General features: G+C 44.3%; 1 protein-coding gene across 1 annotated transcript in view; it reads left to right on the plus strand.

Annotated features, from left to right (window-relative positions):
- The first annotated feature begins 1,307 nt into the window (after window positions 1-1,307).
- The window catches only part of ADAM17 (ADAM metallopeptidase domain 17), a 64,018-nt gene continuing 38,580 nt past the window's right edge, over window positions 1,308-26,745 (plus strand). The window contains exons 1-6 of the mRNA XM_066597421.1: window positions 1,308-1,423; window positions 5,480-5,810; window positions 14,618-14,750; window positions 15,022-15,155; window positions 17,048-17,136; window positions 18,731-18,896. Coding sequence (XP_066453518.1) covers window positions 5,681-5,810; window positions 14,618-14,750; window positions 15,022-15,155; window positions 17,048-17,136; window positions 18,731-18,896 — 652 coding nt within the window. The 5' untranslated portion in view covers window positions 1,308-1,423; window positions 5,480-5,680. The remainder of the gene's footprint in view (window positions 1,424-5,479; window positions 5,811-14,617; window positions 14,751-15,021; window positions 15,156-17,047; window positions 17,137-18,730; window positions 18,897-26,745) is intronic.

A 26,745-nucleotide genomic window follows, 5' to 3' on the forward strand; every position in this document is an offset into this window, starting at 1 on the left:
TGACACATGTCAGATTTCCAAAATTTCGCCTGGTCATTAAGGTGCAAACAAGCTTGCTCACTAAGGGTTTAAGAATGAGTGTGCAAAGTAGATCTTTTACCTCACTTACACTATGCCTATAGAACCTTTCCTATCTGCGTGCCTCTTCCTATTTTAGAAATCTTCCAAAAAGACCACCTTAACTCCTTCATGACCAAGGCCTTTGATGCCTAAATGTCTGCATCACCATTTTATATTTTCAAAACAATAAATTCTAAGCTGTCATATTTTTCATTTGATGCCTAATTTTATTCATACATAATTCATAAACCCCGCCTCCGGGAAGCGATGGCTCTGATTGGTTCTCGAGCACTGCGACTCAGCCAATCAATACATAGCTCGATGAACCAATCACAGTCATCGGATCATGTTAATTATGTATAGGCTGAAGGTCGCATGCCTCCATTGACATCAACGGAGAACGTCTGCACGGATTCCGCGGTAAAGTGGGAAGGAAAATTTGAAAATGCATGCCTTTCAAGGCACGCATTGTACCAAGGATCGTGCGTGCAGACTCCGCAATTCAAATCAGGTCGCGTGAGACCTCCCTAACATTGAGGAAAATCCCCATTAGGCCTCACGTCCATGGCATGCACAGATCCGCACATGGCTTTCCCCAACGGAAGACCTGTGAGTCAGTGCGGAAATGATTTCTAAATGTTTGCCGGACGATTGCGGATGCGGTTTTTTTTCCCGCACGGATGTTCAAGGATGCACTGCGGATCGTCCACTCGGAAAATCGCAAGCCCAAAGTGACTGCCCCCTCCCCCCCCCCCCCCGTTTGGTCTCTAAGCAACCAGAGAGGTATCTGCCTACAATTCTGCAATGCATCCGCCATTGAATTGCGGATGCATTGTGGATCGCTCGCTTCTATAGAGATTAATAAAGCCCAACTGCGCAGAATCCGCGGTTTATCAACAGCCCTGTGGAAATTCCGCACAGGATATGTCTCAGCGTATCCATCTCATGTGAACATACTCTAAAGGGGTTCTAAAAATGCAGCTAATATCAATATATGTGACAATCCATAGCTGTAAAAATGCCCAGTACTACGAAGGCAAACAGTTCCTTCCTCTGTATGCACACAGCCCACATGCTGAGGCATGCCGCCCAACCCCAGCCCGCCAAAAGCACTTCTTACGTAGACTACGTAGCTTATCTCGTCCCTTACACAAACTACGTAGTTTATTACGTCGTTTGCGCAAAGCTGATCACATGATCCGTAGTGTATTCACACAAGCGAAAGGATATCCTGTGGAATCAAGTTCCGGCTCTGTGTGTAGGAAGAGACTTGTTGCTCGGCTGCGCTTCATTCTCAGCCGAGAGCTGTATCCGTGCGCTGCATCCTCCGCTCAGCGGGCACATCCGGATTCACAGCGAGCAGGTACGTAATGTGTTCTATGTCATTTATATCCCTGTGCCGTCACTGTCTTCCAGGGTTGTCTTCCTGGTAACCCTTTAGCTGCCTCGTCCCTGCCTTTCTCTAGACTACAAACAGTCTCATTTCCTCTTAGGGTTCTTACTTCAGTCTTTCTATAGCTGATGATAAAGGTCCGAACCGCGCCGGGCATTTAACGTGGACGCGTCCTTTATGTGTCCCCTGTAAACTTCCTTGTACTTCCTATGGAAGTCAGCGGCACACGATTGTTCTGTGCGGTTTCCTTCAGTACAACTATTAAGCGTCAGCAAAGCGCATTCGCACGGGTTGAAGTAAAATGGCGTATTCAGATTTTTTTTTTTGCGCACCGATATTACGTATAAAAAAAAACCCATTTATGGATAAAAATTACCCATGTGAGCATGAAAACCCCACAGCAAACATGGACATTACATGCTATGTGTTGTGTATTTTTTACACGTGTTGCTAGGCGACAGTGTATACAAAAAAAGTGACATCTGATTGCCCTTTCCTGCATTTTTTTTTCCGCACGCGCGGAAAACCGATGGTACGTGGGCAAAGAAAACGTACATACGCAACAAAAAATGCGTCCAATATACACGCTGTGAATTCGCTTAGTTTTCACGGACTGAAATCGTATTCGCCTCCGTGTAAAGGAGCCTAGATTTTGATGCCCGCTGCTGTCGCCGCCATGAGACGCGTTTATGTTTTGGCGTGAAAAGTTCAAGTATACCTAGAAAAATCCAGCTAAGAGCCCGCGGGCGTCACCTCGGGGTCCCCGATTCCGGATCGCTTGCTCTTGAGGGGCACAAACCTCTATTATGTGACATTTTGGGGGACAGATCTGCTGATTTCAGAGGGATACCCGATAATTTTGCGTCCGCTGATACGGATTTTGAAAGATACCCGTCTGCCACAGGCTGTTCTGCAGTTAGTTGGGCGCGACTGGATACTCCAGGAGGGCTCATCGAACGCCATTTTCATGGCAGCAAGTGAGCGGTTTGCAGCATCCTTGGGCAACTCCCACACTTACCATCGGTAAAACGGCGCATTTCAAACGCGATATTTTACCACGATTTCGAGGAGCATTGTAAAGCGTTCGGCAGTTGGTTTTTTTCGCACCCCATTAGAGATGAGCGAGCGTACTCGGAAAAGCACTACTCGCTTGAGTAATTTGCTTTATCCGAGTATCGCTGTGCTCGTCCCTGAAGATTCGGGTGCCGCTGCGGCTGACAGGTGAGTCGCAGCGGAGAGCAGGGGAGAGCGGGCGGGAGAGAGGGAGAGAAAGATCTTACCTCCGTTCCTCCCCGCTCTCCCCTGCAGCTCCCCGCTCCGTGCCGGCACCCGAATCTTCAGGGACGAGCACAGCGATACTCGGATAAAGCCAATTACTCGAGCGAGTAGTGCTTTTCCGAGTACGCTCGCTCATCTCTACACCCCATCATTGTAATCGGCGGTGAGCTATGTTTAAAAAGCGCTTAAACGCACAAAAAAAGAGCAGACAGCGCTATAAAAAATCGTGGCGTTTCGAGCGCTAGTCTGCGAAGTCTCATTGAAACCAATGTTGGCATTGTACAGCATTGACCTCAGTGCTCGAAAACGCATTGTGTGTGAGAGTGGCCTTACGCCATATTTACACAGGGTGGATTTGTCGCAGATTTACCGCCACATGGAAAATCCTGAGCAGCAATGTGGATAAGATTCTCATCACCGCTACGGAGCGCGGTTGCGGCTGAACGCGGGAAATTTCTTCTCCATCGCCAGCTTTTCAAACTACGCGCCAAAATAACCGCCGGCAGATAGGTGCTGCCCGATCTTCCCCGCCTGATGTATTCTCTCCCTGCGGGGAAGATTGGGCAAGTCCTATATTGTCTCAGCCGTAGTATCCACGCCTGAAAAATCCCAATAGTGAAAACAAAACCACTGAAAACCCATTGACATCGCATAAGGGGAGAAAAACTTTGGCGCAGATCAGCAACAGACTCCACAGCTTCGGTTTAACGGATGAAGCCGGCCGCAGATCTGCGTCAAAATCTGCCCCAAATGGTGTGGATTTTTCCACTGCAGATAATTACCACCCAATCTGCTACGTGTAAACGAAAGTCCGTAGCGCTTACACTGCAAGCTATGTGGGCGAGATTTAAAACGCGTTGTACACGTAGCGCAGAAGGACTTTACAGTCCATTGTGTAAAAGGGCCATTAGACATCTCACGGGTGGCATCTCACATGTCCACTCTTTCATGTCAGTAATACTTCTAGATTGTGGGGGGCTATGAGCGTAGTCCAAAAGAAAGTGGCCAGTAGTGGTGGTCCAATAAAGAATAAAGCTGCCCGCTACTGACGGTTCCTCACCCAACAGCCACATGGACACTTAGCGCTTTCTCTGAAGATACATTGATGATGGAGCTTCTGGCAGCGCTTCTCTCCTGAAAACAAAAGGATTGGGATCCTACTGCCCTCTCCTCATCGCCCGTATCCTCTACCATCAGTGGAGAGCTGGGTGGCCTCCATACACAGTAGAGGATTGGCCAGTCCTGCCATAATCGGCTGAGTTGGCTATCTGAATCTAATATGTAAGACTACCCTAAAGACTCTCTTTACATGTGCCGACAACAGTCGTCTAATCCAGAGGTCCCCAACTCCTGTCCTCAAGGACCACCAACAGGTCATGTTTTCAGGATATCCTATAGAGCAGGGGTCCCCAACCTTTTTGGCACCAGGGACCGGCTTCAAGCAAGACCATTTTTACAAGGCCCGGCAGGGTGGGGCGGGACATGGGCGGGGCTTTGGTTATATTGGGCGGGGTTATGAAGGGGGTTGGAGTTTAGTGCATATTTATTTAATTATGACATTTAGAATGTCCTGGCAGTACACACATAGGGCAGTATAATATATCCCTCCCCCTGCCTGGCAGCACACACAAAGGGCAGTGGGCAGTATATATTCTATCTCCCAAACCCCCGCCCCCCCCAGCACACACATAGGGAAGCATATAATTTATCTCCACCCCCCCCCCTCCACCCCCGGAACACACATAGGGCAGCATATAATTTCCTCCCCCCTTCCCCAGCACACACATGGGGCAGCATATGATTTATCTCCCCCCCAGCACACACATAGGGCAGCCTATAATTTTGAGGTGTGTGTGTGGGGGGGGGGGGGGGCGTGTGCCCAACAACCAATGAGGTTGCTGGAATCGCTCACCGCTTCTGAAGTGCGGCTGAAGTACAATATATGCGGCCCCTTCAGCAGCGCTCTGAGCTCACACTAACCTGCTATGTGTGGAAGCGGCCCCTTCAGCAGCGCTCTGCGCTCACACTATAGCAGGTTAGTGTGAGAGCGCAGAGCGCTGCTGAAGGGGCCACGGAATTGTTTCTTTTAGAACAAAAGTTCCCAGCGGTGCCGCGGACCGGCAGTAAGCACCTAACGGCCCGGCCCCGGTCCGCGGCCCGGTGGTTGGGGACCCCTGCTATAGAGAGAACACCTGCGGCAATGTCTGAGGCACCGACAATGATTACATCACCTGTGTAATACTGAGGAAATCCTGAAAACATGACCTGTTGGCGGTCCCTGAGGACTGGAGTTGGGGAGCACTGGTCTAATCCAACGCTGGTCAGCAACATCGGCACTCCTATAAGTGGCCTTCACACAGGTCAGTGCTGGCTATATGGCAGATGAGCAATTGGTGATACTGTATTGGTAAGAAATAGTCATATTATCCCTGTCGGCTAACCCAGTTAGCCAACAAATTAGTAGTTGCTGATTCATTGGTTGATTGGGGGCATATTTACGAGGTCCAATGATTGGAAAACAAATGTTTGGACCCGATCATTGTGCCTTAACAAAGGAAAGAAATGTTATTTTAGTGGGTGGTGAGACCCGACATCCAACTGATCTACTGGAGAAGTCCACAGTGACTTGCACTGGTCTGTTTCATGGACTTTACCAATGCAAGCAGTGGCATACCCTAGTAGTGCAATCAAACTTGGGACATGTAATCGCTTTCATGTGACAGATTCCTTGTTTTCCTCTTTCTCCAGACAGGTGTACATATATATAACTATGGTCGTCATATTGTCTACTTGCATATCTTCCGAGACGTGATGAAAACCTTTTTCGGAAAAAAGTAGTCCTAAAGTGTTTCTCTTGTCATGTGGCTCCTTCCCCGGCATATGTTGAAAGTGAATGGACCAGTTGGACATTGACGATTTGGAGTTTTGAACTTTGGTACACGGAGCGAGATGGATTCCTGTGGGCCTTATTACATCGATTTAGTTCTGGTACTCTCCCTATTACTCATCCTATCACCAGGACTACCAAATGGCGACCGGATACCTGCAGGGTATAAGTTGGATAGTTCTGGAGAACATGGTAAGAACAGACTGCTAGTCTTATAATTCCATTTTATGTGTATTGCATGAATGTTCTTCAAACAGGTCGTGGCTCCGTTTCCTCTGCAGGGAAAGTAAGGACTGGGGAGGTAGAATAGCTGGTAGGGGCTTAAAATACGTTTTATTGTTAGTGCTGCCCCATTGTAAATAATAAAGGGAACGCCCCAATTATTTATGCCAACAGTGTGTTCCTCATTAACACTTTGGCATCACACTGTAGATCTATGGCGCTGGAAACCTTTTGTTAAAGACCAGTGCCATAAATGTCCGACATAGTGAGGATTCTGGAATAGCACCATCGCCCGTAGGAGAACGGCTGGGATTGACGACAAGACTTGAGATCTCACGGCAACCGTTGAGATCACGGATAACTCCAGATATTGAATGTTCAACACCTTAGATGCCCGTTCATTATTGACTGTGGCATCCAAGTGGTCAAAGCAAAGGGATGGGACTCTCTTCTCATTGCTGAACCCTATCAGTTTAAAAAAAAACTGTAGTAGAATAGTTTTTGTTTCTTTGCATTGCCACCAATACAAGTAAGAAAAGTTAAACCGGAATATAGATGTATCCCAAAATGCCTGTATTAACCCATTAGGGACCAGGCACAGTAAATTTACAGCACCTGGTCCTGGGCTTAAAGCACCGCCGATAGTAAAATTACGGCGGCTCTTTAAGCCTGCTGCTCTGCAATCAGTCAGAGGCAGGAACGGGTTATCAGCTGTTAGTGACAGCTGATAACCCGGAGAAGAAGGCAGGAGGCATTTTTAACCCTTCCTGCCTTCTGCTTCCCTGAGTACACAGCGCTCAGTGAGCACTGTGTACTGAAAGTGAAAGTAACATGTAACTTTCACATCGGGAGCTCGGGGGGGGGGGGGGGGGGGGTCATGTGACTGCCTGGGTTCCCTGCTACTGCAGAGCTAGAGGGTCATACTAGACCCTAGCCAGCTCTACCAGTGACTACTGTCACTGCAGGGGCTGTTTTCCCCTGTAACTGGAGCTCCTATGGATGCCCCAGCTACAGTGAGAAAGTGTCAAATTAAAAAGAAAAAAAAAATGATTGTCCCCCAGAGGTATTATATGACGTAATGAGGGACATAAATAGTGAAAACATAATTCCATACATCAGTAAAACAAAATAGCAGAATAAAACAGCAATACATACATAAGAAAGAAAATAACCGAAAGCCGACGCCAACAAAAACCGTCGCTGTATGCGCCCTGTAAACCAAAACCATACATATTATATATCAAAATGTCCGAAACAAATAGAGGAACCCATTCCCATACTTTATTTTAGCATAAATATACTAAATAAAAAAAAAAAACTATAAATGTTTAAAAAATCATTTTTTTTAGCATTTTAGCAATAAAACTAAAAACGGAAAAAAGTCAGTGAAAAAGATATTTAAAAAATCGCCCTATATGTCACGGGAAAAAAACGCAGAAAAAATAACTTTGGTAGCTAAAGGAAACAAAATAGGGCAGTAAAACCGCCACATGGGTAAAATCCCTAAAAAGTGTCTGGTCTTTAAGGGGTTAAGTAATACAGCTCTTCTTGCAGAAAATAAACCCTCTTATATAGGCAAATGGAAACAAAAAGCTAATGCTGTTAGACAAAAGTTTTATTGCATAAGTTTCTTGAATTGGAACAATATGACAATGTAGCCGTCGAACCAAATAAGGTTGTGCACCCCCGCTGTACAATTATAAATTATCATCATTACCCGATTATTAATTATTGGAACATCCCTGTTGCTTAACCCGGGAGCCATTTTTAGTAATGCAGTAAAGTTCCTCTTGGGTTTGATTCTCATCTGTGTCATAGCCTCCATTTTAGATTCTGCGCCCATCGCCTCTTCCCCCTAAAAAAAAAATTCTTTCATTCTTCAAGAAGAATGACAGACACCATAATCGAAATCCGACAGATCCTGTTAAAGGCAATGAGGTCCAGTGGGTGCGGTTGGTGTATGCTATGTGACAGAACAAAAAACTGGGAATTTGGGGATGTCAATTTTGCTTTATCTGGAACTCTGAGATACATTTTACCTACTCTATTACATTGTAGCAAACTATCTGCACTGGTGAAGGATTTGTAACTGCTGCTGGTGTACTTCGCTCACAGAGCATTGCCTAGCCTGGATACAAGTGTAGTAAACTCCGCTGTGGAAAGTATTAGTTCTTTACTAGTTTTCAGCCACTGGATTAAACAAAATCCTTTATCGCTAACAGCAAACAGATATTTTGAAACTAGTGATGGATAAAAACAAATTAAAAAAATCACTGAAAGAGGCTCTCTTAAAACATAATCCTTATTACATCATTTAAAATCCAATTAGATCTCATAGACAAAACTTGTCACACATAAGCGATAAGAAGCCATGAGAATGATACAGATCAGTGACTGCAGGAATAACACAGTAAGCAGGAAAACTTACTATGCCTACCAAGCGGGAGACCCGCCCTGACGAGGGCGATCCTGCCCATGTGCCTCCTTTAATTTTGATAAAGCAGAGGATACATATCTGATGCAAGAAACATTATATGAACTCCGTGTGTCATAATTCCAGACTAATGGGATATATGTCTGGCCTCCTAGATTTTTTGCATTACATCAGGATGTCCATAGAAGGCACATGGTCGGTATCGCCTTGTCGGGGTGGATCTCTTACTTCATTGGCAGGGTATTATTAGGGTGTTAACAGTGTGAGTTTTCCTGTTTATTGTATTATCCCTGCATACAGTCTATATCATTCTGATGGCGTCTTATCAGCTATACATGGTTAGTTTTATCTACGAGGCCCGATTGGATTTTAACCTATTATGAACCAAGCACAGTAAATTTATGGCGCTTGGTCCTGGGCGTTAATGCCAGCCGATAGTAAACAAAAAATCCCAGACGGGGGATTAAAGTCTCCTGGCTCTGCAATCAATCAGAATCAGGTCGGGTTGTCAGTTGTCACAGCTGAGAACCCGAAGAAGGCAGAAGTGTTTTTTTGAACCCTTCTGCCTTCTTTTTTCCCTAGTACACAGTGTTCAATGAGCGCTATGTACTAAGAAGTGGAAGTATAACTTCCACTATGCGAGCCAGTGGTCACCTGACCGCCGGGATTCCCTGGCATAGCAGAGCTACAGGGTCCTAGCAGACCCTGATCAGTTCTGCTATTGACTGTTGTCATTACAGGGGTTGTTTTTCCCTGTAACTGGGGCTCCTATGAATGCCCCAGCTACAGTGGGAAAGTGTCAAATAAAAAAATAAAAAAACATGAATGTTCCCCAGAGGTCTTATATGACATCATGGGGGACATGGATGGTAAAAAGAATAGTTACATAAGTAAAACAAAATTACAGAATAAAATAAAAATATATATACATAAAAATGAAGATAACCCAAAGCTGACGCCAACCAAAACCGTCACTGTATATAACCTGTAATCCAAAACCATACATATTATATATCAAAACGTTCAAAAAAAATGAGTAACCTATTACTGTACTTTATTTTATCGAAAATATACTAATTAAAAATAACTATATATGGTCTTTTTTTTTTAAGCTTTTTACCCCAAATAAAACAAACAAAAAAAAAAACAGGAAAAAAGTCAGTGTAAAAGATAGTAAAAAAATAGCCCTGTATGTCATGGGGAAAAAATAGGGCAGTAAAACTGCCACATGGGTAAAATCCCTATATAGTGTCTGGTCCTTAAGGGGTTAAATGATGAAATATAAGTTATGTTTTTGGATGGCCTCTTTCTGCAATTTTTTTTGTGATTTCTTGGCTTCCTATATTTTTTGTGACTTTTCTGACAATTGCTTGCTGGAAAGAAACAGCATGTGAGCGTTTCATAATCCTGGCTTGTACAGTCATTCAGCTCTAGTCACATAAAACGGAAAACCCCTATATAATGTACAGTGCGCAAATCTACAGTATATCCAGAATGGTCCCTGCAGTGTACAAAAATGTTCCGTGAAGCACTACAAGTATCAGCAATGGAAAAGCCACAGAATCCATGGAACCTTCAAGAAAAACTGTTGTAAATGAACATTTTTGTAACTATTTTACTTCATTAAATGGGTTTTCTGTAAATCCTATTACTAAAAGGAGAGTTCCCTTATATGACTATAAGACACACTGAGGCCGGCTTCACATCTACGTTGATCGGAGGTTATGTCATGAGTCCGGCTCAAAATACCGGAAGAAAAAGCGCTGCATGTCCAAAAGCCCGGCAGCTGAGTGGAAAGCGGATGGAGCCCTTTATTGTCCGGCGTTGTTTGGTTCCGCCCAGAGACGGAGCCCTATGGCCATGGGGATGTGAAACCACCGTAACGCCCTTTTATTTTCTTATATTCGCCCAATTGTCTACCAAAAAGAAAACCGTCTTCCACTACTAATTTCCTTCCATTGCGGAGCCCCCTCGACTTCTATCGGGAATATCGCTACAAAGAATACTCGCCAAGAAAATGTTTGTGTTCTTCTCTTATGCAGAGACGATTTATTGTTTACCGCTTGTTGTGGTTAACACTTAAGCGCGGCAAATAATGAGCCCGCCGGGAGAGCGAGCGCTTAGTATATTTAACAAGCCGAGGATGGCTTTCCTGCAGCTGTTTCGGTGGTACTAGCGGGAGCCGTAATTCTTACTGCAGGAAACCTAAACCTCTTCCCACTGACAGAAGACACGAGAGCTCAAGTGGCCGACTGGAAGAGAAATCTTGGCAGCCGTCCCGCGGAGTGTGTATGGATTCCAATCAATCATATCACAAGTGAAGCCTTGGCAGAGCATTAGAGGAGGAATATTATTCCTTTTGTTTGCTGCATTGTTGTCACCAGAATTGGTGTAATCGCACTAAATTTGTTCTTATCCAGTGTATGAGCATATGGTGTGTCTTGTAACCCTGCCCCAGTATCTGTACAGTAGTAAGTGCAGACCCCCTGGCTATTTCCTAAGCACTTGGATTTCAGCTCCTGAACCAAAGTCTAATATCTTTAGAGAAAGCTGCCTCCACTTCCCCGGTTGTGTTAGGTCTTCCGGATTAGGAGACACCACTGTGACACCTATAATGTGCAGATGGGTCAACCAGCCTTAATATATTATACATGAGGTTGTTTGATTTCTATTGTAATGTTTTCCAAGGCATTGCAGACTGAAGGACTGAGATCTTGGCAAACCCTGTCGGAGTAAAGTAACAACTCTTCCCCTAGCCTCCTCCCCTGTTAACTTGACTTCGCTGCCTTTCATCTGAGCTATTACAGAGGGCTGTGTGACAGAGCCAGGGAATGGTGGAAGAGATCAGAAGGACAGAGATCAGAGAAAGCTAATATTACACAGCTGAATTTTCTGTCAATAGTGAGGGGAACCAGCAGCTTCTCAGATAAGTGATAGCTGTGTAGTATTGTATGGGCGTGGTTATACTACACAGCCTCTGAACAAGGAGGTGTACCTGGGCTTGTGTACATTCATAAGAAAGACCAGCTGATCACTGCTGGGAATGCCCCCAGCCAGAAACTTGAATTTAGGAGAGCCTGCAAATTAACCAAGTATGAGGCTTTCTAAATGCATAATAGAGAAAAGTCAATGCAAAAAACCCAGATAAGTGCATCATTTTTTCTGCAGTGAATTAGTAAGATGTGTATTGATTTTTCATGCACAAAAGTTTCCATACCCTTTAAGTCAACCGAATTCCTGCTGCCCCTGTTCCAGTAGTGTCCGATTCCCTGTTCTTTCCTGCTACATCAGTGATGATGTCCTCAGTTTGCATGGCTCCAAGTGCAGTGGATCCCAGATTTAGTTGTGTGCTGAGCAGAAGTGAACATTTAGGATAATCATCTGATTAAAATATAAAGTCTTGGTTTTTTTACCCTGTTTTCCTGAAAATAAGACATACCCTGAAAATAAGACGTAGCATGATTTTCCAGAATTTTTGAGGATGCAAAATGATTTTTCAGGCTTTTTGAGGATGCTTGAAATATAAGCCCTACTCCAAAATTAAGCCCTGCTAACAGTTAATTAAAAAAGTCAACTTAAATAGTGTCCAGGCAGCTATACATTTAAAAAAAAGTTAAACCTTTTGGAACAAAAATTAATATAAGACACTGTCTTATTTTCAGGGAAACACGGTATTTAACATTTCTACTTTTTCTTACTGGAGTTTTTCTACAAGTGGATGCTAGTTTTATGAAGTTTTATAAAATATCTTATAATTTAAAATATTTGATAATCTGCCACCAAGTCACATTGATAACGGATTAAGGAAGTGTAGTCCTTTACAAACTTTGCTCCCCAGTGTGGTCAGCTAATTACCACTGTTTACGGTGTTGTCCAGGATATTGCATTGGTGACTCCTGGATGCAATTCACGTTCCCAATAAAACATTATTTGAAGTTAGGTTAAAGGATTTTCCTATAATGGTGTTTGTACATGTAACAGTAATGTGGCATGAGGCAAAACCGATTTCGGTGAGCTGCAATATGGCTTTCTTTCCACACAGCTTGTACTTTTACTGCGCAAAAGTTAACTCAAAATAATGTACAAAACATGAAAGCAAGAGGAAGGAAAATAAACCTCCAAAGTCATGATGTAGACCTTGTTTTCAGAGCTTACTAATTCCTTGCAGAAAAAATGATGCGCTTGTCTGTGGGGGTCTTTTTGCATTGAGATTTCCCTCTTATGCATTTTAGAAAGCCTCATAATTGGTTTGAAGGCTCTCCAAATTCAAGTTTCTGGCTTGGGGGTTCTCAGAAGTGTTCAACTGGCTTCTCTCATGAATGTACATAAGCTCAGCTCCTCCTCTTTCAGAGACTGTGTAACATAACCACACCCATTAAATACTACACAGCTATCTCTCAACAAATGTAAGGCCTCGTTCATATCTGCTATTAACGGATCCCATTTTTTTTTTAAATCACTATAAACTTTATTATGTCTCTCAGAACACAGACCTTGTTCGGGCGTTACTGATAATACAAGTGTGTGTGGCATTTATTCTCTCCTGTGTTACAAGAGGAATTAACCACTTTACTACACTAAGGCTAGCTTTACACAGTGCGCAATACGCAAAGAACATTACCCATTGATTTCTATGGGTTCGTTCACATTCCCATACTTTTGTCACGCAAAAAAACACTCAAAAAACATTTTCTATATTTCTGCGTATTTGCACTCTGAAGGTCTCCAAGTCAATGGGGAGGGGTGCGAAAACGTGAGTGAATACGGAAAACACTGCGTAATTCTGCTGGGAAAAACAACGGAAACTCATTAGCATATTCAATTGGTGCGTTTAGCTAATATATCAGGAACGATACGGCTAGTCTGGGGAGCTGTTGTACCAAGTTGTAGAGCGATTCCTTTACCTGTGCCCCCACCTACTTAGTGCTCCATTGGTATCCAGTGCTTATAACCTGTATTCTCCCCTGTTTTACCGGGCATGCTCAGTGCCTTCACATTCTGTCATAGTGACACTGTATAGTTGTGAACACACGTTAGTAACTAGAAATGGAGCATTGTGGGAGATGTAGTTTTTGCCCTCCCCAGGCCATTTTTAAATAACAATGGGGAAATCTGAAGCTGGTTGGAACGCAAGAGTGGCGCAAGTCAGAGAAAAAAAGTTACTAGAGTTCAGTGTGATGATTTAGTTGAAAGTTTAGAATTATGCCACGAAGTGGAAACAGTAGGGAAAGTTTGAAAAATTTGCCCAGTCTCTGGAATTGCCATTTAGGCAACCTACGCACGGGCAAGAGCGATATCGGGCCAAGTTTCTTGCCAACATGTGGTTTCATGCCCATGCGAGGCATTTTTCTGGCAAAAATGCCTTCCGTCATTTCTGGGAAGTAGCGATCCTCTGGCGTGGTTTTCAGGCGCATTAGAGGATCAGCAAGTGTTCCCTATTATTTTCAATGGGAAACCTTGCATCGCACATGAAAACAACGGCCGATACATTACAAGGAAAAGTCTAAGGCCAGTGTCACTGGCCCCTTAGAATATCCTTTGTATTGATGTAAGGTAAAGTCCCCTGATGTAAGCACCGAGCCGTGACTGACTCCTAGGGTGATGTCACACCGTGACGTTTTCTTGGCAGACTGTTTTTGTGGGGTGGCTGCCTTCTCCAGTCATCTTTTACCCCCCCCCCCCCCCAACCAAGCTGGGTACTCATTTTACCGACCTCGCAAGGATGGAAGCCTGAGTTAACCTTGAGCCGGCTACCTGAACAATGCAGTGATTGCACCTGCAACCTTCAGGTCGTGAGCGAGAGCTTAGGACTTCAATTCTGCTGCCCTAACACTCTGCACCACACACAAGGCTCCTTTGTACTGATTAGCGTTCCACAATAATGGAAAAGTTTTGTATAAAGCAAAGGGGGCAAGAATATTTGGAAGAGGCCCTACTAAGATGTACTTCACCTTCATTAACTCCAATAACCCCTTCCAATCCAGTGTGGGACCTCGTCCAACATTGAGATTTCCCTGTATTGCTCCCATATTGGCCGAGGTGCAGAAGAGAACTTCAACATCGTATAAGGAGGGAATAAACAGAATTGATGCATAGTCTTGGGAGGGAAGATGACGAATCTGTAGGTTCCCTCTCCGCTATTACCATATGGATGGATTACTCATTGCTTGCTGTTACTTGAGTCATACCTGGTGTAGTTTTGGTTTCTGTGAATATATTGACCTTTACTACTAAATGATTAGATTAATCCCAATATTTTTCTTATTAAACCCCATCCCTTACAGAATGCCGCTTTTTCCATATGTTCCTGCTTCATAATTCTTCCCATTCTTTTTATCCTCAGCAAACCTGGACTCCATGTTGTCGGAGTACGAGGTTATCTCGTTGTCTGGGATCCAGCAGCACTCCATCCGGAAACGGGATCTAGAGACACAGTCCCAGGTGGAGAGGATGGTGGACTTCACGGCCCTGCACAGGTAACCCACCCCGACATTGCAAGAACTACAGCTGAACATACACGGCCTATTGGATGCATTTGGGAGAGAATTGGGATACGGGGGGGGGGGGGGGGTGCTAAAACTTCTGCAAAGTAATTTCATTTTTATTATAAGTCAGGGCTGAGTTTTCGAATCGCCTTGCCGGTGACCTACAAAGGGGTTGTAGTTCTCTATGGCCGTGTAAGCCAGAGATCTTCCCATTCGTTATGCAGATTTTTAGTTCTTTTTAATCACATTGTGTGTTTTCCAGGCATTTTAAGCTGTATTTAACCTCTGATGCGGATCACCTCTCTGAAAACCTAAAGGCCGTGATACTGGATGGGAACGGCAAAGGAGAAGAGTATCCTGTAAAGCGGTCAGACTTCTTCACCGGACATGTTGTTGGTGGGTGGGCGCTGCCAGCTAATTACTTGTAAAGAGCCAAATTCTCTATTTCTTGTTGCTTCCGTGATGACATCATAATCCGCACTCACCCGGTGGGTCTCGCAATCCAATTTCCCCATCTCATACATGTACATACGAGCCACATGTAAACGTTGTCATCTGTTGGATTTGAACGCAGTGCTGCAAGACAACAGAGCTAACCTGTAAGCCACCATTATTTCCACTTTGGTTATTAACCCTTTAAGGACACGGCCCATTTTGATCCAAAAGATGCAATGATTTTTTTTAGAGGGAATTTCCGTCTCCACTTTTCAATAGAGATAACTTTATTTTTCCGTCGACGCGGCCGTATGAGGGCTTGTTTTCTGCGCGGTGAACTGTGGTTTTTATTGGTAACGTTTTTGAGTACATATAATGTATTGTAAAACTTTTAAATATTTTTCTTTGACATGGCAGGGAGAGAAAACGCATCAGTTGTGCCTTTTGCTTTTCATTTTTACAGTGTTAATTGTGCACATTTTTTTTTTCTGTGGGTCGGTAGGATTACAACACCAAAAATGTTTTTTCTGCTTTTGCACAATAAAAACCCCTTTCTTTCGGGCGGTGGGGGAATTCATTTTTTTATTCAAAATTCCATAACTTTCTTTGTTTCCATGTACACAGCTCTGTGAGGGCTTCTTTTTTTGTGTGACGAGCTGTAGTTTTTATTGCTACCATTTTGGGGTACATATGGCTTTTCTTTATTGCTTTTTATTTGCGGGTCAAAATTAATTAAATGGGCATCTTGCCTCCTCCTTTTTTTTTCAGGTCGTTTACGGATACAATGTTACCAAATATGTGGGATTTTAAAGTTTGTTTTTTTGAATTATTTTTTAATTGGTTTTTAAACTAATGGGGGGAAAAAATTTCTTACACTATTTCTGTTCTGTTTTTCGTTAAGTGCCCCTTAGCCAGGACATAAACTTACATCTGTTAGCGTGAAGGAGTTAAAGAAGATTTTCTCCCAACACATAAAGGGGTTTCTAATATTGACTATTAATGCTTATGACACATTTACAGTCATATGTCACCTGTTTACTCCCATGTTTAAAAAAAAAACCAAAAAAACATATAAACAGTATACCATGCAATATACATGTATCTGCAGGATACCTCTGTACACAGAAATGGAAGAAGTAGTATACAGGTACACACTGGCCCGACCGAGAATATAAGGACACTCTTTTGGTCAGGTGAATGGAGCCTATGAAGATGTTTGATGCATTATATCGGAAGCTTTCCTGTGACATAGCAGCAGATGTGGTGTGGGAAAACGTGCGGATTTCTGTCATAGACTTCAATGGAGTGGCCGAGATTTATAGCAAGTTCACAACTGGAGCTGTGATTTTTGCAGCCTATTTACTACGCAGAAAATACGTAGATGATCTGCAACAAATCTACATTAGTAGCCATGGATTTTTTTTTTCTTTCTACCCACGGAAGCATTGGAGATAGAAAATCTGCCCCTTGTGGCCATAGGGTGTGTTCACACGTATCTCATTTTCTGTAGCAGAACTGCACCCCTTCAATTTAGATTTGTTTGAAGGGGTAACATCCGTTAAAAAATCCACAGCAAATGGTGCAAATGTAGGTGCAGATTTTTTTTAGTCCAAAGAGACCGCAGCGCCCGCTTTTTAACCCTCCCTAAAATCGGGACAGTTGGTTTTCCGTCTATGAGAAGCTTTCACAGATGTCAAGTGATAATTTTTCCCTATGTCATGTCTTCTGTATACTTGTGAATAGCGTTTATCTTTTATGTTAGACCCTTTGCTAGAGTGCTTAATAGAGAGGAGGTATATGCTATGTGTGAATAGTTCTTTTAGAGGACTTGTTATCGTTTCTTTCTATTTCAGGAGAGCACAATTCGAAGGTCATCGCACACATAGGTGATGGCGATTTTACGGCACGGATCACAGCTGATGGGGAGGAGTATAACGTTGAGGTAGGACTTCTCAATAAGTTCTTTCATCAGTTTCAGCTGCTACCATTTTTCTTCAAAAATAAGACCCTGTCTTTTATATGAATTTTTGCCCCAAAAGAGGCGCTAGGTCTTATTTTAGGGAGATATCTTATTATACTTACCTGGCAGTCTCAGTCCAGGTCCCTCCCGCTGCTCTCCGGAGCTCTGACACGCTTTTTGCAGTCCTCGGCCGCTCACAGAAGATCACTTTCAGGTTACGGGATTCATAAATCCCTCCTCTAGGAAGCAATGGCTCTGATTGGCTCTCGAGCGGTGCTCAGCCAATCAATGCAGCGCTCAATGAAGCAATGCGATGGCTGTGATTGGTTTATCAAGCGCTGCATTGATTGGCTGAGCAGCGTCAGCGCTGTGGAGAGCAGTGGGAGGGACCTGGACCAAGCCTGCTACCATAGGTAATGTATTTCTTTTTTAATGGAATGCAGCTAGGGCTTATTTTGGGGTAGGTCTTATTTTTGGAGAAACGGGGTATTAGGAAGTGTATGGTCAGCTTAATAAGTGCTTCTATCCTGCATTACAGTATCCTTTACGAAGGGAGAAGTTACATATAAAATGACAACCCTTTCATTGCACATGGCATTTTGCCTGGTTCGTAGCATCATGTCTGCAGACATATTGTTTTGCAGATTTGCCAAACTTTTTTTTTATAAACTTTATTTTTAAGGTAAGTACAAATCAAAGATGAATTACTTGTGGTTGCTCTAGAAGTCTAGTTTTAAAGGAGCTTTCCAGACATTTATTATTGATGACTAGAGATGAGTGAGCGTACTTGGAAAAGCACTACTCGCTCGAGTAATTTGCTTTATCCGAGTATCGCTGTGCTCGGGTCTGAAGATTCGGGTGCCGCTGCGGCTGACAGGTGAGTCACAGCGGGGAGCAGGGGAGAGCGGGCGGGAGAGAGGGAGAGAAAGATCTCCCCTCCGTTCCTCCCCGCTCTCCCCTGCAGCTCCCCGTTCCGTGCCGGCCCCCGAATCTTCAGACCCAAGCACAGCGATACTCGGATAAAGCAAATTACTTGAGCGAGTAGTGCTTTTCCGAGTACGCTCGCTCATCTCTATTGATGACCTATCCTCAGTATCAGTCATCAAAAGTTGATTGGCAGGGGTACGCCGCTTGGGATTCTCGCCTGATCCTCAGACCGATGTCAGTGTGGCTGAGTCGGACATCCACATCGGAGGTCAGAGACGGAAGTATAATAGAAAGGCTTCTCTCCCATTGAAATCGGTGGGAGAAATATATTTTTTTTATTACACTTCCGACTATAACGAGGAGCCAGTAGTGCAATGGACAGCATCACTTCCATTGATTTCGAAGGAGTAAAGCATTATGTTATACATCCAGCCCTGACCACCAATACGGTTGTCCAAGTGCACTGGCAGCGGCCGGAAGATCAGCGGGGGTCCTGAGCGGTGGAGGATAGGTCATCAGTAGTAAATGTCTGGAAAACCCCACTAATTGGGCATCTCTTTGCTCTGCAGGAGATATATACGTGCAAACATTGTTTTTTTCATGGAAGTAAAAGGTGGATCCTTTAATTTCAGAAGGATTTCTCTTTCAGCCACTGTGGAGGTTTACAGGGAACTCCTCGAGAGATAACCTACTGGTCTACCGATCCGAAGACATCCGAGAAGTGTCCCGTCTCCAGAACTCCAAAGTGTGTGGTTATGTGCAACCTGAGCAGGATGTCTTCAGAAACCAGGGGGAGTCTAGAGACGCGCACAAAGGTAGATGCTTATTCATCCTTAAATCACAGCGGTTGTGGTACAAAATACACTATAAGAGGGTCAGCGACCATGCTCCTGTAAGATAGCCATATCTGTGTGTTAGACCATGAGTCCTCAGACTTGGTGGGAAGTCTTATAAAACAGATCTGTCATGGCTACCCTACGGCATGTGCATCATTCCCGGCTCATGAATGTGCAGTTGTGTGTACTGATCAGTGTCCCGGATAAGATCCTATGTTCTCCCAGCCATTTCATTGTGGTCAGTCATCTGCTGATTCATGAAAGCTGGCCATCTGTCTGCAGACTCCCCTGGTGTGCAATAGTCTGCAGAGGGTCTGCCCTGCAGTAGCATCTCGATGTATTCCTGCATGGGTGCGCTCGTTACAAATCCACCATATTCGTAAGAAAATGACTGCCTTTGTGTATTTGACATCCATTACACTATACACTCCAGTACACAGGAGGATGTCGCTCACGAGTGACTTGGAAGGTGCCCTTGTTATGGTGCAGACACACGGTAGAGCTGTACTTAAAGTGTACCTCCAATTATATAGAATGTTATTATGTAGGACTGTGCATAAAAATAGTTTTTTTTAACACATTGCAGAGCAGATTACGCTTCTAAATAGCAGTACGGACAGGGGCCAGTGCTGCGGAATCATACTATGGGTATGGGTATGGGTACACGGGACATAATCTCTTCCACTGCAGATTTTGGTGCAGATCCTCATGTGGATTTTGACCCGATTAACTGCGGATTTCACTTTCTCACTTGAAGGGGTGATATATGTTGTGAAAATCCGCAGCATAAAGCTGCATTCACACAAGCGAGAATTTCGCGTGTTGCAAGATGCACGAACTCCATATATTTGAATGGACTTAGTCACATGAGCGATTTTATTTTTTTATTTTCCATCGCAACGATGCTGCAAGGAAAAATATCGTAGCATATTCTCTCTTTTGGCGTTCCCTCAGAACGCCTCGTTCATTGTTTTCAATGGCACCTCTTAAAAGACCTTGCATGGCCGTGCAATGTGATGTTTCCCATTGACATCAATGGGAAACACCTGCAATCCTGACGGACGTGAAACACGCGCCAAAGGATTGCAATTTCAATGCAAGGTTTTTAGTTTTTGACACGAATGAGAATGCGGCATGCGACATGACAGAAATCACAGCGGTGTCGGCATCTCCAACTGGTATCCTTCTACTGTAGACGTATACAGAGTTGTGACGTTTCATCTCCTTTGAGCCTTGCAATCTCCGATGTGAAATCTGCAGTGTTTATGTGTGATTGTACTCGCATCCCACGGCGCTGGCTGCCATACTGGATACAGGAACCTAGGAGGCACATGAGGACACTTCGTCTGCTTCACAGTTATACGCAGCCCACAGAACAGATCACGGCTGCTATCTAGAAGCAGAATGTGTTCTTCAATGTAGTTACAAAAAAACCCAACAAATTGGACATTCTCCTAAACCGTAATCGTTTGTCTGTTTATTTGGCGGTACACGGTAAGTGACGGATCCAATTAAAACACCTTTTTAATTTTAGGTAATCTATAAGATGCAATGCTAAGGGGAAAACATGTGGTGCGCCTGCACTCACTAAAAGGCCTTGCCACCAAAATATCCAGAAAATGTATGCCTGGGTCAGTGCCATACTGCTAAACTGTAACTGGGGCTTCTGAATAATAGCAAGGAAGTCTCCTACACAGAGAGAATACTAATTCCAGACATAAGAAATAGATGACATTGGTGCAGAAATATATATCAATCCCCATTCTTCTAGCACTATTTTAAAGAGGAACTGCACTTTATCTTTTTTTTTTTTTTTTAAATGTACAAAATAGGTGATTTATAAGCATTTTTGCAATGTTTTATCATCTTATTCTGTACGTTTTTAGTAAAGAACCCCAATGCAGCTAGGTGAAGACAGGAAATCCATTTTCAGCTAGCTAACTGTATAGCTGAAGAGGGAGTTCCAGCTGTGCCTGCACTGTTATCTCTAGTGCAGGCACAGTTGTTTCCATATACCAGTTTTTTTTTATATAGTATTTTTCTTCAGCCATGCTTTCTCTGCGTTCCACGATCTGCCCCTAGAGCTGCTTCATTCGCTGTCAGGAAAGCTCTCCTGTCTCTGATTCTCTACACCCCGGTGTTATGTAAGGCAAAGCCATTCTGTGGTGCAGACTCTTCTCCCCCCATCGGACCTGATTTACTCTCAGGGTCTCCGTGTTGTGACATACAACGTACTGTATATCTAATGCCCTGAGACCCTGACATGCATTGTTCCTGGTGGGAAAAGGACACTCTGTGAGTGAAGAAGCAGTCTGCAGCATAGAACAGCTTCTCCTTACACAGTGCCGGGGAATAGAACAACAGATGAGAGTAATAAAAGCAGCGCTGTGGACAGATCATTGGGGCATAGACAAAGTATGGTTGAAAATCTATAAAATAAAGTATAAAGCTGGATTTAAAAATTGGTATATGGAAACAACTGTGCCTGCACTAGATATAGCAGTGCGGCCACAGCCGGAGGCCCCTCTCCAGCTTTGCAGTCAGCTAGTTGAAGGTGGATTTCTCAGCCCCGTCTTCACCTAGCTGTGTAGCTAAGCGGGGTTTTTAAATGAAAAATGTACAGAATAGGCTTATAAAACCTATAGCAAAAAATGCTAAAAATCGCCTATTCTGTACATTAAAAAAACTGTTAAAAATGGTGGCGAGGGGTTGTGTTTTGTTTTTTTTCTGCTGCTCATGTAGCGAATCATCTTTTTCCTTGCGCTGTCAGCTGCAGCATACTTAGATGTAACTACGGTAGAGCAGCCTCGTTGGCATTGTAATGTCTTCTCAAGAAGTGCACAGGTCGCTTATTGTCTGCCTCTCAGCCGTACGGCAGTAATGATCATCCTTGTAGAAGGTGAAAAGCAAAGGCTTGAAATTAGCTGTAAGTGGCGCTCCCCACCCCCTCCTCCTCCGCTGCCCACTCACATGTAATACAGAACAGCTCCTGCGTGGGGAGAATCTTGTAGCAGCGGAGTCTTCTCTTTGTGGGATAATGTGCCATTCCATGGACTGCGGCTCTATGGGAGGTGGGTATTAATGACCGTACTGATATGGTCTGTTAAATCCAGGGAAATCATGTAGTTGCTGGAAGGGATGAGCGCTCTGTGATAGTTTATTGTGACTTTTATATGCAGATTGGGTGGCTGGCACATATAGCAAAGCTCTTGCAATATATGGGGGGAAAAAACGCATTTTGGAGTATGTTTAGTTTTAAGCACATTCATCGCTATCTGATGGTGGGGGATCGCATCTTGTACTTCTGCATTAAATATTGTGTCGTAGTATATAATTAAAAAGCAAGATGCCGTATCACACACATGTTTTACGTGCTCCAGACCCCCCTCCATGAGTCAATAACTAGGCTCCAGTTTGGTGGACCTGACTTGACTGTTAGAAAACGCCGCGATTTTTGAGCGGTCTGCTCTAGTTTACCGTGTTTAGCGCACCTCATCACCCATCACAATGATGGGGTGCGCTAAATTCCACTGTTGGGACATGCAGTCTTACACTCAAGTAAAATTGCGGCAAAACGCGATTTTAATTGGAGGAAAACCCCTTTAAAGACGGCGACTCAATATGACAACCCCTTTTAATTAAATTTTTTTTTTTTAAAGTAATAAACCATCTCGTCGTTCTAATTGCTGTGGTTTCAACTGCTGAAACCCCAGTAATTGGGAAGTTGCACCCATTTTCCCTTCAGTAGTGTGGTAATTAGAGATGAGCCAGCACACTCGGAAACAGCATTTACACGAGCGAGCATCACTCATCTCGAGTAACTGCTTACTGGTCCGAGCGTGCTCAGGGGTGGGGGGCGGCATGGGTGATCGGGGGGTTGGGGGGGGGGGGGGAGAGTGAGAGATCTCTCTCTCTCTTTCCGCCTCCCCCCGAGATTAACTGCTGTTTCCGACCGTGCTCGCTCATCTCTAGTGGTAATACATTGGCCATGGGGGTCCTTGCCCATCATGTGCTCTGATGTGACATATAGACGGGGGCTGTCATCATGACACAGTCCCTTTTAAGATGGAGATATACTTTAAGCATGAGTATATTTGGAGCTTACAAACAATGTATATGGGTGCAAAATGTACAATAGTGATGTTTTGCACGAGTGTCCTCATTGCTTGATGACTTCTACATGAGCCTTACGGGTTATTTTCCATTGAACCCTTCTGTACGTTGGCATACTTCCAGTACTGGAATCCTGCATTTCTGCATTCTTTGTTTCCAGTACTTCAACCTGTTGCCGCCGTTTCGGATGTCTTCTGTCTTCTTGCATTGCCCTCCAAATTAAACCGTACAGAAATCTCTACTGCGGTGTATTATCAACCACCGTTTCATTTACATTTTCCTTTTTTCATGCCTTCAGGGCTTTACAGTCCTTGGGTGTAATCTCTTATGTCTCAGCTGTGTGAATGCCAATTGCGCTCAACACTATTCTCTGTTACTGTATGGTCATATTGTGGCTCCACATGGAAAGGGAACATTTCACAAAGATGGTGGTTCATCCCTTAACTAAGATCACTTTGGATCCATGGAGCTTTTAAGGAGCTCCTAATCCCCTGGGTGCATCACTGGACAAGTGCATTATGGATTACGAGTGTCATTTGGGGGCAGCAATATAATAAAACCAAATTCCCAAATGATGCAACTGACAACTAGTGGTGCACAGCAACTCAAACACCCCCAAAGAATATCCCTATGTTATGCTTCACTGCCACAGGCTCTGCAACAACGCTTTAGCCTTGAGTTGTTTTTCCTTAACCCTTTCCAATCCACTGTCTGACCTCTGAAGACATTATGATTTAAGGCTGTACAGCTCTGATGTTGGAAGACGTCCGTTAGGGTTCTCTTACTGTATATTGCCAGCCTCTCTGCTGTCGGAGCCTATCCAATGTGTCACCTCATGCAGTACTAGCTTTAGCCAGCATATAGCGCCGTTGTATAATGGCAGAAAAAGAGTAAGCCCCCTAGGAAAACCAGGATACAAATTGGATTGGAAAGGGTTAAAGCGGTAAGAATATTGGTGATATTTATGACATATGTGAAAGAAGTCCCACCTCTGAGACTGGAGAGAATGGCTTTTCAGTGACCCCCCCCCCCATTGTGCTGTAAAACCCCAAGAAGGTGAAGCAGGAGATAGCCGGCCATGCAAGGATGCAGCTCTGTCCACTGTAATCTATAAGCGTTTTGGAAAGAGTAGAGCAAGCTAGTGTTCCCACACACTATCCTACCAAAAGTAATTGGACACCTGAGCAAGAATCAAAAGTAGTATTCTTTTACACATAATATTTACTTGGGCTCCTTTGGCCATAAGGACATCGGATACTCTCCGTGGCATACTTTCTACTAACCTCTTTATACACTTCAGCTGTTATTTCCCTCAATTCATCCTGCAAACGTCTGGTAAGATCCCTCAAAGAAGATGGACGCTGTTCATATTTTTTGACCCAACATTCTAGTTCATCCCAGAGATGTTCAGGTCGGGACTCTGTGCAGCCAGTCCAATCATGGAACATCCATGTCCTCAAACCAACGTTAACCCCGTTCGATTTTGTGACAAGCCGTGTCTTCTTGTAAGTATTGCTGACCATTCCCAGAGTATTGTCACATTATTGACATCACATTATTGTCTAGAGGGTCACTGTACACCTCCGTGGGTACTGGTGTATCTTGACGCTACCAGAAGCTAGGGGTTTGACAGGGCTTGCATGTAGCAACGCCCCTGTCACATCCCTAGCTTCCTATAGGCTGAAGAATAGAAGGTCCTTGCAGCGTGTGTATTGCTTGTGTGCCTGCCCTGGAGGGTTAGGGTGAGGGTTCGTTTTCCTATTAGGCTTACATATCTAAGCCTCATAGTAAATTGAACCCTCACCTTAACCCTTCAGGCCAGGCACAAAAGCAATAGACACGCTGCAGCTGTCCCTGCGCTCACTCAGTGGTCCCATGTGGGCAGTTTGTTGCAGCCGTTGTTGCAGCTATCTGCTGGGTTCAGCCCGCCAATTGTCCCGGTCACTCACTCTTCAGCAGCGCTGTCCCTCTGCCCCGCCGCTCACACTCTTGGCGCTGCCCTCCTGCCGGGGGGGGATTGAAGACTGTGCCGCTCCCAGCCTTGCTGCAGTGCTCCGCCCCCTCTACCGGCGCTCCCCACCTCGGCGCTGTCCTCACTTGCCTGTGCCTCTGCCAGCCCCGCCGCCGCTCCTAGCCTCAGAACGCCACTGGCCGCTGTCCTACAGCCCCGCCGCTCTCAGCATCGCCGCCCTCCCTTGCCGTGTCAGAACGGGGATTAAACGCTGTATTAAGTCGCCACGCCTTACTTGCGGTGGCGACATAATGCACCAGTACCACCTCTGTGTTCATGGTTCTTGTCATTACAACCAACGGAGTGAGACCATCCCACGTAAAACATCCCCAGCCCATAATGGATGCTGTGCCATACTTGGCTGTTCCCCAGCATCCTCCACACCCAGGTACATCCTTCTGATTTGAAGATGGGGTGTTGTAATTTGTCACTCCACAGAATGTTCTTCCATTGCTGAACTGTCCGATGACCTCAATCCTTGCACCGTTGTAGATGGGCCGATGCATTGCGCTTCCTGATGGATGGCTAGGGCGCAGCAGCATAACATGTATATCCAATAGCGTGCAGTTCCCTCCACAAACTATGGCTGCTACTTCCCAAGGATCTGCATCTTATGTACCGTGGTTTAGGACACGTGACCTGCTAATATGACATGATGTATTCTGCTGATAAGGATGTCCAAATACTTTTGTAGGATAATGTAGACGACAATAGAGAATGTATGAAAAGTGTTCTTGGCTGTTTCGGTAACTTGCATAGGATGGGCCATGAGAGGCTTGTTGAGATGGGGCCTCCACCCATGAGACATTGATGACACATTCTACAGATAATAGAGCACCCCCTTTAGCTGTTGCAGTCTTTCAATTTCTAATCCCAGTCACCCCTTTTAACCAAAGTTCTGGCTATTTTTTTTTTCTCCCAGGAATAGCGCCACTCTTGTCCATGGGCCGTTTATGGCATCGATGCTCCGTCTCCTTCAGATGAAAGCAGTTGAGCTGCAATGCCAGTTATAAACAAGAGTGGCGCTGTCCCTTGAAATAACAGCAGAACCTATTTTCTGATCCTAGCCTCTAATGGGATCCTATCCTAGCAAGTTGCATGGTTTACAGGAGAAAAGAGAAGTCTGTAAGTTCTCGGAGCTGCAAGTGTTAATGGTAATAGTCCTCTTGGAGTTAATCTCATTAGTTAACACCATTTTTTGATTTTCACTGAAGCTCAGACTGATACCTTATTATAAGAGCATAAAGTCCACTCTTACAGGAAGGTCCCTTTTGTTCTTAACTGAAAATAGAGTATCTGGTCAAGGTTAATTAGTTTCCAGGAAAAAATGTTCTGCTACATCAGTGTAAGATGCTTCTGGCAAGATGCCCTTGGGTTCCTCAGCGATGTTCTGAAGAAATGAATTATCCAAACTGTTGGTAGGAAGACGCTCATTAGGGAACATGTACTCTTCTAGTTCTTCCATAACTAGGCGACCAATTATGTGCAGAACACTCAGTCTGTCACTTATCTTACCAGAGAGGACCAGAACTTCCCCACCTAAAGGACTTTTATCCTGACGGTCATATACTATCGGAAGGGCCCTTTGGGAAAAAAAAAAAAAGTTTAGTATCGTGTTAGCCAGTAGAACAAAATGGGATTGTTCTCAGTAAGAGAAACCAAGTAATCTTGTAGATGGGACGGATACCTTTTGTAATGGCTAAC

Source organism: Eleutherodactylus coqui, chromosome 1 (genome assembly GCF_035609145.1).
Source record: "Eleutherodactylus coqui strain aEleCoq1 chromosome 1, aEleCoq1.hap1, whole genome shotgun sequence".
Lineage (NCBI taxonomy): Eukaryota > Metazoa > Chordata > Amphibia > Anura > Eleutherodactylidae > Eleutherodactylus > Eleutherodactylus coqui.